The sequence below is a fragment of the Panthera leo genome, chromosome A1 (genome assembly GCF_018350215.1).
Source record: "Panthera leo isolate Ple1 chromosome A1, P.leo_Ple1_pat1.1, whole genome shotgun sequence".
NCBI lineage: Eukaryota > Metazoa > Chordata > Mammalia > Carnivora > Felidae > Panthera > Panthera leo.
Genome location: NC_056679.1, coordinates 123,937,615 through 123,952,111, shown reverse-complemented (window position 1 = coordinate 123,952,111; position 14,497 = coordinate 123,937,615). Strand labels below are relative to the sequence as shown.

General features: G+C 35.0%; 1 protein-coding gene across 11 annotated transcripts in view; it reads left to right on the top strand.

Moving 5' to 3' along the window:
- Positions 1-14,497, top strand: part of SLC38A9 (solute carrier family 38 member 9) — an 85,051-nt gene that overhangs the window by 30,828 nt on the left and 39,726 nt on the right. For 5 of the 11 annotated variants that reach the window (XR_006202641.1, XM_042939027.1, XM_042938953.1 and 2 more), the window contains 6 exons: positions 4,441-4,573; positions 8,930-9,051; positions 9,189-9,252; positions 9,480-9,573; positions 11,588-11,758; positions 14,274-14,333. Coding sequence is in view for 10 of the 11 variants with exons in the window: in XM_042939027.1 (XP_042794961.1) it covers positions 4,441-4,573; positions 8,930-9,051; positions 9,189-9,252; positions 9,480-9,573; positions 11,588-11,758; positions 14,274-14,333 (644 nt within the window). In the remaining variant the exon portion in view is untranslated. Of the gene's footprint in view, positions 1-2,552; positions 2,638-2,668; positions 2,758-4,312; positions 4,574-8,929; positions 9,052-9,188; positions 9,253-9,479; positions 9,574-11,587; positions 11,759-14,273; positions 14,334-14,497 lie in introns of those variants that run through there. The other 6 variants (XM_042938983.1, XM_042938974.1, XM_042938991.1 and 3 more) reach the window with 4 other exon arrangements.

Genomic DNA, 14,497 nt, shown 5'->3' with positions numbered 1-14,497 from the left:
GCTCGAACCCACAAGCTGTGAGATCATGAGAGCCACCCAGGTGCCCTGTAATGAGCTTTCACAATATGCCATGTACTATTCTGTGCCCTGAGAATATAAGAGTGACCAAATTGACTAAAGTCCCTCCTCTTGTAGATCTTAATTTACTGGAGGCAATAAAATATATTTACCAATAATAAATAAATATATATTGTGTTGGGGAGTATAAATGCTAAGGAGATCTTGTAAAGCAGAGAAGATCTATGAAATGACAAGGGTAAAGAACTGGGTTGAAATTTTAGCTATGCTGTCAAGGGTAGCTAAATACCTTATTCCACAAGTGAGGAAAGACCTGAAAGAAGAAGCCATGCAGGTATTTAGGGAAAGGCCTTCAGAGGCTTTGTTTTTACCTGAAATTACTAACAAAGATCCTGGAGCAGGTGTTTGTTTATAGTGTTTCAGGAACTGTGAAGAGGCTGGTGTGATTAGTATGGTAAGCATTGAAGTCTAAGAGATGCAATGGGTGGGAGAGTTTGGCTAAGTCAGTTGAGTGTCTGACTCTTAATTTTGGCTCAGTTCATGATCCCAGAGTAATGGGATCAAGCCCTGCTTGATTCTGCTTAAGATTTTCTCTCTCTCTCTCTGTCTGTCTCTGTCTCTCTCTCTCTCTGTCTCTCTCTCTCTGTCTCTCTCTCTCTGTCTCTCTCTCTCTGTCTCTCTCACTCTCTGACTCTCTGCTCCACTCATGCTTCCTCTCTCTCTCAAAAAAAAAAAAAAAAAATTCAGACTGGAGATAGTTTGAGTGCCATCAGCCTATGCATGATATTTAAATTTATGTGACTAGATGAGACCACCAAGACCATGACTCTAGATAGAGAAGAAAAAATGCCACTGGATTAAACTCTGGGTTACTCTGATATTTGAGGGTTGGAATTAGAGAAGGAATCAGCAGAAGAGTCTGAGACTGGGGGTTCTTCCCTTTTGGATCATATCCTTCATTGGCATGTGAGGTCTTCTGTGTCCTGGCCCATGTTTGCCTTATATATTACCACTTTTCCCACTACTTACAGTTTTCAAAAACACATCATGCTCTCTCTCCTTGTTCTTTCTACGTGTTCTTACATATTTTTTGGAAACACTATTTCTTTCCTACTTTTTCCCATGTCTGTCTACCTCTGTATCTTTTAGGATTCACCTCAGGTGTTACTTCCTTAGTGGTCTGCCAGACATGGGTTAGCTTCTCCTTCTGTTTGATCACACAGTACACTGCACGTACCCAACACCACACAAGTCTGTCCACTCTTTCTTGCTCCCACTGTTTTTCATGAGCACTCACTCTCTTTTTCTATTTTTCCCCCTGGACTGGGATTGCTTACTTACCTGTCTCCTCCAGCAGATTATGATCCTTCAGTTTCTATGTCTTAGTTATTATTAAATGTTTAGAACTATGCTTAACTATGCTTGGTTGGCACTTAAATAATATTTAATAAATTTTGAAAACCAGTACAAAATAATTAACCATAGTAGAGAAGATCCTTAGGCTCAGCCTTTGGTAATATTGAGTGAAACTGGAATGTAGAGCAGGATTTTTGTGGAAAAGGATGTTGTATAAGCACCAGGGAAAGCGAGAAACACATCAGCAAGTTGGAGGTTACCAATATTTTTGTTGTAGCAGCAAGAAATTTCTAGGTACAGTGACTTGATTAACTTCTTTTCTGTCTTCATTGAAAATCTGCCTGTCAGACATAGCATTTTACCAAGGAGGAAGAAACAAGTACTGTGGGTTCATTATTTTGAATATTTATTTGCTTGAGATTTTTAAATACTTGATTCCCTTTTCATTTTTTAACAAACTACCCCAATTTGGCAGGTGTTGGAAGGCTTCAGCTTTCATGGAGATGTGAATAAAGGAACAAACAGCTTTAAGTCATAGGTCTTCACATTGAGTATGAACCTTAAAAGTCAAGGAATTGTTATTAACTTTCAGAGGAGTATAACTGGTCAGTAGAAGGGTGGAGACAGATTTAAAAGCCAAAAGTTTTTAAGGAATGTAAGGAGTGGAACCTAGAAAAGGTGTTAGGTAGAAATAACATTTCTCTGTTTATAAGTTTGTTAAATGAATATATGGGATTTTGAGTCACATTTCTAAATATTTTAAAAATTTTGCTGAATGTTTAAGGTACTTTTTTTCTGTAGTATAGCCATAAATATTTATAAGGTAAAACAAATATAACTTCTACATGAAATGTCATAATTTATTTTCGCTGTGATACAGTTGAGCTACACTTCAAATGGGAAGTAATACTGATAGGGAGCAATCATGTGAAACCGTGTTCAAAAGAAAAAACCCAAATTTCAAAAGTATTTAATTCTTAATACTGTTCTCTGTATAATACTAATTTTAAAAATGTTTTCAGATCCAACTAAAGTTCAATTTAGAAATGTAATGTATATTTTTTGCTCTCAGATGAAGCTTTAACATATGTTTCTAATAATTTAGTTAAGATATGCTGAGTTGGATATTTTTAAAGAGAATCTGTTTTGAAAAGATTCCAAAATATTTGTTTGAACAGGCACTCAGCATCTCGATGAAAACTGTTGGAAAAGAAAAACTTTCAGAGTCATTCTGCTCTCAGAGTACCCAAGCCAACTAAACTGGTACAGTTAACACTTTTGTTAGATGCCAGAAGCCAAAAAATGTAGCACTTCCTGGACTGCTTTTCAGCAAGGCCTTCAAGCCAATTTAGTGGTTGATATTAATACCGTTGAATTTTCAGAGTAAGAAGCTACAAGTAGAATATTTATACTTTTCTATCACTACCATTCTTGTTAGTTTCTTTTAGTAATCCTTGATTAGTTGCATTCTCTCCTTTATGTTGACTTTAAGCTATAGTTCTTTCTTGAACTTTGCGGGATATCATTCTTACAAAAGAAGAAATGAATGCTCTGTAGATTGTGACCCCAGGTATGATTAAACTGTTTCCTGGACATAAATATTTTACATTGCTTTTTAGTACTACTGATGCAGTAGATATGCAAATTATATAAAATACCATAGTGCTTTGGGAGGATTGGTAGTTACCTCAGACTACCAAGTAGGGATAGTTTATTCAGCCTTTGACTGTTTCATTTTCTTTATATCCCCTTCATATTTATTGACATCGCTTAGTTCACTTAGTAATGATATGCTTAGTGTAGATATAATGTCACGTTGATCTCCATATCCATATTATTTGCTCTAGTAAGTGCTCTTCTTTAAGATATTTGGTGTATTGAATTGGAGAGTACCTGTCCTACTTAGGTGCTGTGGTGGAGAATAAATAGCAAAAGGAAGATTCAGAGATTCTGTATACTAACTAGAGAGACAAGATTAAATTTAACATCTATACTACGATTTCTCTTATAGCTAGTAGTTGGAAAAAATAGCAGAAACTAAAATTTCAGTCACTTGGTTTTTCAGGTGATTCCACAGGACCAGATTAACTGTCTCCACAAATGACTAGCATAAATTTTAAGCTTCTTTCAGAACTATAAATATAGAAGAGTTATATGGAACCAGAGAAATCTAGTTTTTTTTTCCTTCATTACTTGGATCTGTATGTAATCTGAAATAGCATATTACATGCAGTTTGGGGCACAGTATCATTTGTGACTTTGAGGGATCTGAGAGTCAGTGGAGGAAAGCAGTCCTTTTCATGCTACTCTGCCTGGTCTTTCTGTTTTGGAGTCCATTACTGGAAGCTTAGAAAGCAAATGAAAGGAGTTTTGTTAGGAATTGGCAGGGTTAATGACTGAAAATGATGATTGAAAACCAGAATCTACAGTTAATTGGGACACAGTTATGGGAAGGGAGTATACACATAAATAATAACATAATAGGATTTGTTACCGAAATCCAAGAGAAGTAGAATGAGGCAAAATATCTCTGGTGTCTTGATGTTCCATTTGACAGTACTTTGGATAAGTTTCACAAGGGAGATGGTTGAGATCACTTATCTGTATTTTATTTGTCATAGGAAGTAACATTGGCCCGCAAAGAAGGAATAGAGACTGTTGAGTAGAAGAACATTTATGTCAGTAATTTCTCTGATTTAGTGCCAAAAGCCTTTTGAGAGAATATTCAAAGTTGTGTGGATCTAAATTTCATTGTTGAAAACTGACAGCTGCTATATTTATTTTTAATAATTGATTGAAGCTCTTTCTGTTATGTCTCCTCTATTGCTAAATTCCTAAAGAGTAGAAAAGAGTGTTTATGATAGTATTAGGAGACAAAAGCTTTATTCTGTGGATTGGATAATGCTTCTTTTGTAAAATTTTCTTTTCCCACCAAAAGTGAGAAGTGAATGTCTTGCGGTGGTGCATCTCATTTCTAATGGAGGACAAGAAGTTATTTTCTTCAATGGCTGACTTCCAGAATTTCTGCCTGAATGTTCTTTGTCAAGTGTATATTCCCTTCTCTAGGCCTTTCTATATAGAGCCCACAAACATCGTCAATGTGAATGATGTCATTCAGAGGGTTAGCGACCATGCCTCTGCCATGAACAAGAGGATTCATTACTACAGCCGGCTCACCGCTCCTGCAGACAAGGCACTGGTAAGGGGAAAAACATGGCTAATTGTCTAAGGTTACATTGAAATGAACAGTGAACAGCATAAGCCAGGGGAACTCCCAGTGATTGAATTTTTTGCTGGCCATATTCCAAGGATGGCATCATGGAAAGTCAAGATAGTAATTAACACATGTCTTACATCTCAGGCTAGTTCATTCTTATCTAGCATAACTTAGAGATTTGGAACAACCTCTCTATGTTGACAATAGCCTAAGAGATTTGTTGGATTAAATTCTGCTAGTCCCCAGTCCTAAGAGCTCTTTGGAGGACAAACTACTTCTGAAATACTTGACGTTATTGATTAAAAACATAAATAATAACAAGTCTGGTTGGTCTGTTCAGTTTTTAAGTTTGAAGCTACGAGGGAAAGATGTTTTTAGAAATTTTCTGCAGGAATGGGAAACTGAAATACATGCAAACGTATAATATTTTTACTATTTAGCACTGTCCTTTTGTAGATAAAATACATAGGTCAAAGAGCAGATTTTAAACATTTTAGGCTTTGTGGGCCCCATACAGTTACATATTCTTCACTTTTATTTTATGACCATTATAAATATAAAAACCATTCTTAGCAAAGGGGCTGCAAAAAATTGGTTTGAAGGCCAGATTTGACCCATGGACTATAGTTGTTGACTCTTGATCTTCTAAAATCTATATTATTTTAGGATCAGAAACATATTGGAAATAATTTGTTTGCTTATAAGAATTATCATATATGAGATATTCGGAATCTTAAAGCTTAAAGAAAAATGGAAATTTTAGATATTTACTAAAGGGCAATGAGGGGCGCCTGGGTGGCTCAGTCAGTTGAGCGTCTGACTCTTGATTTCGGCTCAGGTCATGATCTCACAGTTTGTGGGTTCGAGCCCCATGTCGGGCTCTGTGCTGACAGCACGGGTCCTGCTTGGGATTCTCTCCCTCCATCTCTCTCTCTCTCTCTGTTCCTCGGCTTGCTTTCTCTCTCTCTTCCAATCTCAAAATAAATAAACATTTAAAAAATAAATAAATAAAAATAAAGGGCAATGATTAGGATATCACTTGAACATAGATATCTCACTAAAGCCTTCTGAGGTATTACGATCTCCTTTTGTATAGCCAAAATAAGGACATCCCACATATTCTGAGTGGTGTCATTTTTTTTCCCCAATTTTTTCACTTTTTCCTCCCCCAGGCATTTATATCAGTAGTTACAGTAAAGTCTTAGTTCTATAACAGAATTATCTCAGCCCTCTGTGGAGTAGAAGTAATCTGGTATCTCTGGGTCTAATTCAGACCTCCTAGGGGTTCTGCTTGTGGAAGCAAAGTTCAGAGATACTGACTGGGCCAGTCTAGGCCTGAATGGACATTGCTTGCCTGGAAATTAAGTCAGCATTGTACACCAAATTGAATACCTTTTGTTAACTGACAGTGAAATAACTCTAAATCAAAGTATATAAACAGCGGTCAACAGAGATCAAAAGGTAACAGTGTGATATGACCATTTTTAATGAATATATGTATACATCCATGCTCATTTTCTGAGAATTCCAAAATTATTTTTCTTAAAAGATTTTTAAGGGCAAAACAATGTGAAGCCGTAAGTGTCAGGATTTTATAGAATTAAACCTTTTATTTCTGAAAATTTCCTCATTTACCTTAATATTTTTATTCTAAAATCAGGAAGAGAAGAAAATTGTTTGGCTGCCAACATCTCCTAGATCCTTGTTAATAAAAGCAGGGCCTGCACAAGCCAGCAGTATTGGCATCACTGAGAATTTACTAAAAATACAGAATCCTATTCTTTACTCCAGACTTACTGAATCATAATCTGTGCTTAACAATATCCCTGTGTCAATCACAGGAAAATTCAAGTTTGAAAAGCACTGCCCTAGATTACTATCAGAGTGTGGGATCCAATTCTCCATTTTTTCTGTAATTCCTAAGAGTTGGGAACTTCTTTTTTTTTTTTTTTTTTTTTTAATGTTTATTTATTTTTGAGGGAGAGAGAGAGACATATAACATGAGTAGGGGAGGGGCAGAGAGGGGAGACGCAGAATCCCATGCAGGCTGCAAGCTGCAGGCTCCAGGCTCCAGGCTCTGAGCTGTTAGCATGACTTGACCTGAAGTCAGATGCTTAACTGACTGAGTCACCCAGGGACCCCAAGAATTTGCAACTTCTTAACTTCTCTAGCGTGTAATCCTGCCCCCTATAACTTTTGATTTTCACTTTTTCTGACCTTTGCTCATGGTTTATCTCCTGACTGATGCAAGCATGGCCCTTCCCCTTTTTCTTTTTTATTCCCAGGAGGAATGAGGATAAAAGAGAAGGCAACAAAACCATTTCCATATATGCCTTTTCATTCTTAAGTAGGCTTAATACTCAGTGTAGAGCCAAATGCAGGGCTTGAACTCATGACCCTCAGATTAAGAGTTGGATGCTTAACAGACTGAGCCACCCAGGTGCCCCTCCATATATGCCTTTTTATTTCTCAGAAGTAGTTGTTTCCAAAGCCACACCAGGCATAACATTTGAGACATTCTTTTCCTACAAGATACCACGAATCATATGCATAAATAGAGAATGATTCGACACTTTCTTTTTGCACCAGTCCATATCTTGTCTTACTACTGAGGCCCAGTGTTCCATCACTTCCTTGACATCTTCCCCAACTATTCTAGTCCCCGTTAATTTTTTGTCATTCCTTCCATATAGTATCCCACACTTAATTTTTTTTTTTTTATCTCTGATAGCTTTATCTGATTGCTTCATGTATCTTCCAGCTGGAATTTAAGCTTCTTAAAGTTGTGGACTGTATTTTTTTTCTTGAACACTAAACTTAGCACAAAGTTGTAAATTTACTTACTAGGTGCTGAATATAAAAGATTGTTGATTTATGCCAGACAGCTCCTATGTCTTTAACTACTGTACTACTATATATAGGACTGCATATTCTCAAGAGCTATTCTCAGGGAGATGGGCATAGTTATACCAGAGTACTGTAATATCTTCCCTCCATAGGGAGGTAGAATTCAGAATATGTATGAGGGGGCAAGGTGGGAGCTATGTGTATAGGAAATATATTATCTGTTCAGTCGTCTGTGTGCTTTCAAACTCTCTTAGCTCCTTCCCTCTTGCTTACATACTCCATCTTTAAGAATTCTTGCTTTGCCTTTCCTTAGGCTGTGTTAGCTCACCTTTTTTTTCTTCTGCTTTTTAAATGCTTTAGTAAGCATTTAAAAGAATGGTCTATATTTATTTTTCCATTGTTTATCTTCTATTGACTCTCAATCCTTTTTTTTTTTTAATTCAAGGTAGTTAACATACAGTATAGTCTTGACTTCATAAGTAGAACCCAGTGATTGATCTCTTACATATGACAACCAATGCTCATCCCAACAAGTGCCCTTCTTAATGTCCATCACCCATTCACCCCATCCTCCCATCCACTTCCTCTCCAGCAACCCTCAGTTTGTTCTCTGTATTTAAGAGTCTTTTATGGTTTGCCTCCCTCTCTATTTTTATCTTATTTTTCCTTCCCTTCCCCATGATTATCTATTGTGTTTCTCAAATTTCACATAGGAGTAAAATCATACAACATCTGTCTATGATTGACTTATTTCGCTTAGCATACTCTCTAGTCCCATCCACATTGTTGCAAATGGCAAGATTTCATTCTTTTTTTATCACAGAGTAGTATTCCAGTGTGTGTGTGTGTGTGTGTATACACCGCCTCTTCTTTAATCCATTCATCAGTCACTGGACATTTGGGCCCTTTTCGTAATTTGGCTATTGTTGATAGCACTGCTATAAACGTTGGGGTGCACATGCCCCTCAAATCAGCAGTTTTGTATCCTTTGGATAAATACCTAATAGTGCAATTGCTGGGTCATAAGGTAGTTCTGTTTTTAATTTTTTGGCTTTCAATTCTTTATAATTTGAGTTCCCTACCTACCTCTTTGGTAAAACCAGTCTCACAGAGGAGTTCAGTGGCCACTTGACTCTTGAAATTCCCCTAACCTAAGGTCCAAATCTCCTCTATCTAGAATTCTTTAATCTTAGTCTTTGCTGACTCTTCTTTATTTCTCATGAAAATAAATAGAAAAATATTTTGGCAGTTGTGTATTTTTAAGAATTCATTCTCATTTCACATGAACGGTTTATTATATTCTTGAAACTCTTTTCCTTTAGATCTACTATATTTGGAAAGGATTTTTTATGTTAATAAATCAGAAATACGTGTTTATTTGTTCATGATACTTAGAAATGTGTCTAGAGTCAGGTAATCTGATGTATAGAAAATATCCTGTTTTGCACATTTACTGGTTCTAACATTTCTCTGTGTTTCTTCTCTTACTAGATTGCTCCAGATCATGTAGTTCCAGCTCCAGAAGAGTGCTATGTATATAGTCCATTGGGTTCTGCTTATAAACTCCAAAGTTACACTGAAGGATATGGTAAAAACACCAGTTTAGTAACCATGTGAGTAAACTTAATTTTTGGAGCATTACTTAAACTATAAATAAATGAAAATTACTGGTTATTTTAATTTTTGTCTTAATTAAGATATTTGAATAGTTAAACTCCTTATTTTTACTGCTGTTACTCTGTGTTTTCAGTTTTATGATTTGGAATACCATGATGGGAACATCTATACTAAGTATTCCTTGGGGCATGAAACAGGTAATATAATTTTTCAGCATGCTTTTTGCCTGAATTTTTTTCTCTTCATATTGTAAGCTTTATAATAAAGGTTTTAATAAATCTACGTAAAATTTATTAAAGAAAATAGGTAATTATACTTAATTTTACATTGTCAGGTTTTTATCATAATTGTTTAAAGTAACATAATATGGTTGCATATGAATTTATTCTAACATGATATATGTTCTTTTTGTGTTTTTAAACAGGCTGGCTTTACTACTGGAATGTGTGTCATCATGCTGATGGGCATTTTAACACTTTATTGCTGCTATAGAGTAGTGAAATCACGAGCTATGATATGTAAGAGTTTGCCATGATAAAAATAGAGTAGCTATTTGGGTATTAATAAGTATTTCCTGTTACAGTAGATCATTAATGTGTACATTCCATGTGTGTGTTAACTATTTTGTGCCTAAAGATTTACTTGTCTTATTCATAGCATTCAGCTGAACTGATAAGTCAGTGAATTAGTGACTGCCTTTAAATTCAGAGAGGTTTGTAATTCTTTGCAGAATGCATTTACTTTGGTGCTAATTTCCTCATAAGAATAATTTTAAAGGTCATCTTTTAAAAATAAAGTCTTTTTCAGAACTAAATTGAGAATTCTATGATTCTTAACAGTTAATGGTAACTTTTGATCTATCCCTACCAAGAGATCTAAATGTTGGAATTCCTTAAAACTAGAAAATGTAACTAGAAAAATATGAAAATATGAACGTGTCCTTTGTAGTGAATTTGCAAAGTTTATTTATACGTTGCCTCTATTCATCTATAAATTCTGGATCAGAGAAATACCATTTTACATTGTTTTAAAATAGTTTAGGACTGAAATAGACATATATTGTTTCAGTGAATCTTAGCAATTCTAAGTCAAGAGACCAGATTTTGCCTTCAATTTTTTTTGGTGGGGAGGGGGTCTCTTAAGCACTGGTATATTTTCTCTTAATTTTATTTATTTATCCCAATCCCATTTATCCACAAGTCTCTTGGTGTTCTTATAGATCTGCTAAGTGCTATATATGACGTAAGCATTAGCCTTTTGGCTGTTATTTCATGTCAATTTCTTTTCCATTCAACAATTTAATGGCTTTAGTGTTATATGAGTTTGTTTATATCTGCCTGTCTTTTCCATTGTAATTTCTTTCTTCATTTGATAGAAAAGGGTAACCTTTCAGTGTCTGTTTTTACATTGTCTTCTAACTTTTCTGTTATTTAATTTTTTAATTCTTAGCTCAATTGTCTGAAATTATCATGTGGTATAAAGTATGACTCAGGAAAATTTTATTCCATACTGTTATTTAAGTATGACAAATATTACTAGATAATATCTTCTGACTCTCACTGATGATTTTGTCTAGCCTTGATTTATCATTTGTTTTTATTAATTATATGATACTATAATCTATTTCTTATATTATCTATACTGTTTCATTGATCTATATTTCTTTTTTTTTTTTTTTTATTTTTAAAAAAAATTTTTTTTTTCAACGTTTTTTACTTATTTTTTTGGGGACAGAGACAGACAGAGCATGAACGGGGGAGGGGCAGAGAGAGGGAGACACAGAATCGGAAACAGGCTCCAGGCTCTGAGCCATCAGCCCAGAGCCTGACGCGGGGCTCGAACTCACGGACCGCGAGATCGTGACCTGGCTGAAGTCGGACGCTTAACCGACTGCGCCACCCAGGCGCCCCGATCTATATTTCTTTTTTATGTGTTCTGTAGTTTTTTAAGTTTTTTATATGTTTTATTTATTTTTGAGAGAGTGAGAGGCAGAGCATGAGCAGGGGAGGGGCAGAAAGAGAGGAAGACACAGAATCCAAAGCAGGTACCAGGCTCTGAGCTGTCACCACAGAGCCTGATGTGGGGCTTAAACTCATGAACTGCATGATCATGACTTGAGCTGAGGTCAGACGCTCAACCAACTGAACCACTCAGGCGCCCCTTAATTTTTTTTTTAATGTTTATTTATTTTTGAGAGGGAGAGTGAGAGAGAGAGCATGCACGAGTGGGGGAAGGGCAGAGAAGAGTCAGAGGATCCAAAGCGGGCTCTGTACTGGCAGACAGAGCTCAGTATGGGGCTCAAACACACAAAGTGTGAGATCATGACCTGAGCTGAAGTTGGATGCTTAACTGACTAAGCCATCCAGGTGCCCCTGTTCTATAATGTTTTTATATGATTTAATATCTAATATTTGGTGGTGGAATATTCTTAATATTTTGTTAAATATTTTGAGTTAATTGAGGGAACACAAATTATGATTATGGGATGTATGATTAACATCTAATTTTATTCTTTCTTTTATGTTTATCTAGCATCAGTGGATACCACTACCTGGGAATATCCAGATGTCTGCAGATATTATTTTGGCTCCTTTGGACAGTGGTCAAGTCTCCTTTTCTCTTTGGTGTCTCTTATTGGAGCAATGATAGTTTATTGGGTGCTTATGTCTAATTTTCTTTTTAATACTGGAAAGTTTATTTTTAGTAAGTATCTATATCTTTAACATTAGTCACTTTTAGATACAGTAACTACTGAAATGTTTTAGTTTCAGCCTTAAATTCTGGACTTGGGATAAATAAAGCAAAAAGTCATTTTGTAATTCTGAAAAATATAGTTGATTCAGTTTGTTTTAATATCACAGATATACTTTTTATCCATTTATGAACTGTATATATATTTGTGCTTTCTATGTAAAAAGGATAAGGGATCTTTTTTGCCCCCTAGGTACAAATTTTTTCCCCCTTGGGAGCAATATTATTTCCACTGAAAAAACATGATCTATGCTTATATCCACTCTGCACCCCAATTAATTACTATCTTATATACAATTCTCTTTTTTACATAGAATTTAAATTCATAGAAACACGTAAATCTTAGCCGTATAATTTTGACAAATGAGTACATCCATGTAACCCACACCCCCTTCATGAAACCATTCCATCTTCCTAGAAAGTAGTGATAATATTTTTTTATTATAAAAATTCAAGTTATTTGTTGCTATTATAAAAGAACATAACTAATTTTTAGATGTTTATCTTGAATCTAGCAGATGTGTTGAACTCTTACTGATGCTAATTTTGTAGAGTCACTTTGGATTTTCTGTTAAGATAGTTACCTCCTCCATGAGTAATGAAAACTTCCTAGCCAGTTATTACTTTCTAAGTGATTCATATGTGTATACATACATTTGTATTTATGTATGCCATACCCTTATATTTATATATGTATATACATACAAACACATACAACATATATATGTGTATATATATGTATATACACATATATATAGACATGCTTATCTTTTTCAAAGTGTAAAGTTGTATAGATGCAGTGCTGGTAGACATCCTTATATTGTTCCTGTGGAAATCTTTCTGATGTCTCACCATTAAATATTATGTTTGTTGTGGGATATTGGTTACACCCTTTAGCAACTTAAAGATATTGCTGCCTATTATTTTCTTAAGCAGTTTTATTCATGTGTGTTGGATTTTATCAGATGCTCAATAATCTTGAGATGATCATAAAACTCTTCTTTAAATTGTTAATATGGTGAATTAAATGAATACATTTTGTAGTATTTAAGTCATTCTTAATATTCTGTTATAAACTTAGTTTAACAGTCATGATGTATATTTTTTAATTGCTTACTGGATTCAGTTTACTTTTGAAAGGAGTGTGGCTACTGTTTTATTTAGGACCTTTGTGTCTTTTCACAAGAGGTATTACCCTGTGTGTGTGTGTGCCTGTGTGTGTGTGTGTGTGTGTATTTTTTTTTTTTTTCTTTTCTCACACTGTCCTTGTTGAGACTTAGGGCTGCTGTAAAAATTACCGTGAACTTTTTGGCTTAAAACAAGAGAAATTTATTCTCTCAGAGTCCTGGCAACCAGAAGTCCAAAATTGAAGTGTCACTAGGGCTCCACTCCCTTTGAAGCCTTTAGGGAAAACTCCTTCCTTGCCTCTCCTAGCTTCTGGTGAAGAAGCCATAAAATTCATTTATGGCTTACCCTAACCAATACAACCTTATCATCACTTGATTATATCTGCAAAGACCCTGTTTCCAAATAAGATCACATTCTAAGGTTCCTATGGGCATGGATTTGGGGGGAGACTCTTCAACCTAGTATACTCGGTATCAGGGTTTTACTAGCCTTATTTAAGTCTTTGGCATCAAGATGTATATAAAGATTGATAACTTCCAATCTTATCACTAATAACCCTTGAAGATCGCATAAAAACCTAGAGCACTAAACTCCTCCTTTTATCTTGAGAAGCATACAGTGGAAGTGAAGATGAATAATTCACATACTTTACTTTATGACCTGAAAATCTAATCCAACATTTTTATCATCACTTTTTAATGCTTATTAAGATTATAAAAAATTAATATCAAACAGAATAAAGTAACAAGAAAACACGTTCTTTACCCATTCTCTCATTAACTATAGAATAATATGAATGCTCAGATATCTGCATATGCTTTTGACTTTGCTACTTCCTTTGGTGTAATTTAGTGGTTCTTGTGAGTAATAATTACTGTATAACCGTCAGTCTATAAAAGCATGTAGTATACTTTCTAAAAACTTTAAGTGGTTCTCCTGATAATCTTGGCTATTATAAGTGTTGGTTTTCCCCTTCTTTATATAAGGTGTAACTATACTTACATATAAATTAGTGTGGGTAAAAGAAAACAGTTGTACAGTTTGATTCCAGGGCTTTAACTAAATTCTGATTTGTGGCTAGATTTTTTTTTTTTTTTAATCCTCAATCGTGAAAATTTTCCATAGTGAGAACTCTGAAGTCAATGGCATCATTACTGTAAGTACAGAAAGCTGACAAAGGCGAAGCTGTGTTAACAATGAAGCAGTCTTGGTTCCTTGTACTAGGTATATTACCCCATGCTAGATCTTAAAAGATTTTTATAGATCAAAGATTTTAGAGGGTGATTGGTTTAACAGCTTTTATTTGGTATTAAAATGTATTTTTTTCTCTAATTTTTAGATTTTATTCATCACATTAATGACACAGATGCTGTACTGAGTACCAATGATAGCAACCCGGGTAAGTAGCTTAGAATTTGAAGCTTAGCTTGTTTTTGTTTTGTTTTGTTTTGTTTTTAATGTTTGTTTATTTTTGATTGAGAGAGTGACAGAGAAAAAGAGGGAAAGTACACGCATGAGTGAGGGAGGGGCAGAGAAAAAAGGGGACAGATGATCTGAAGTGGC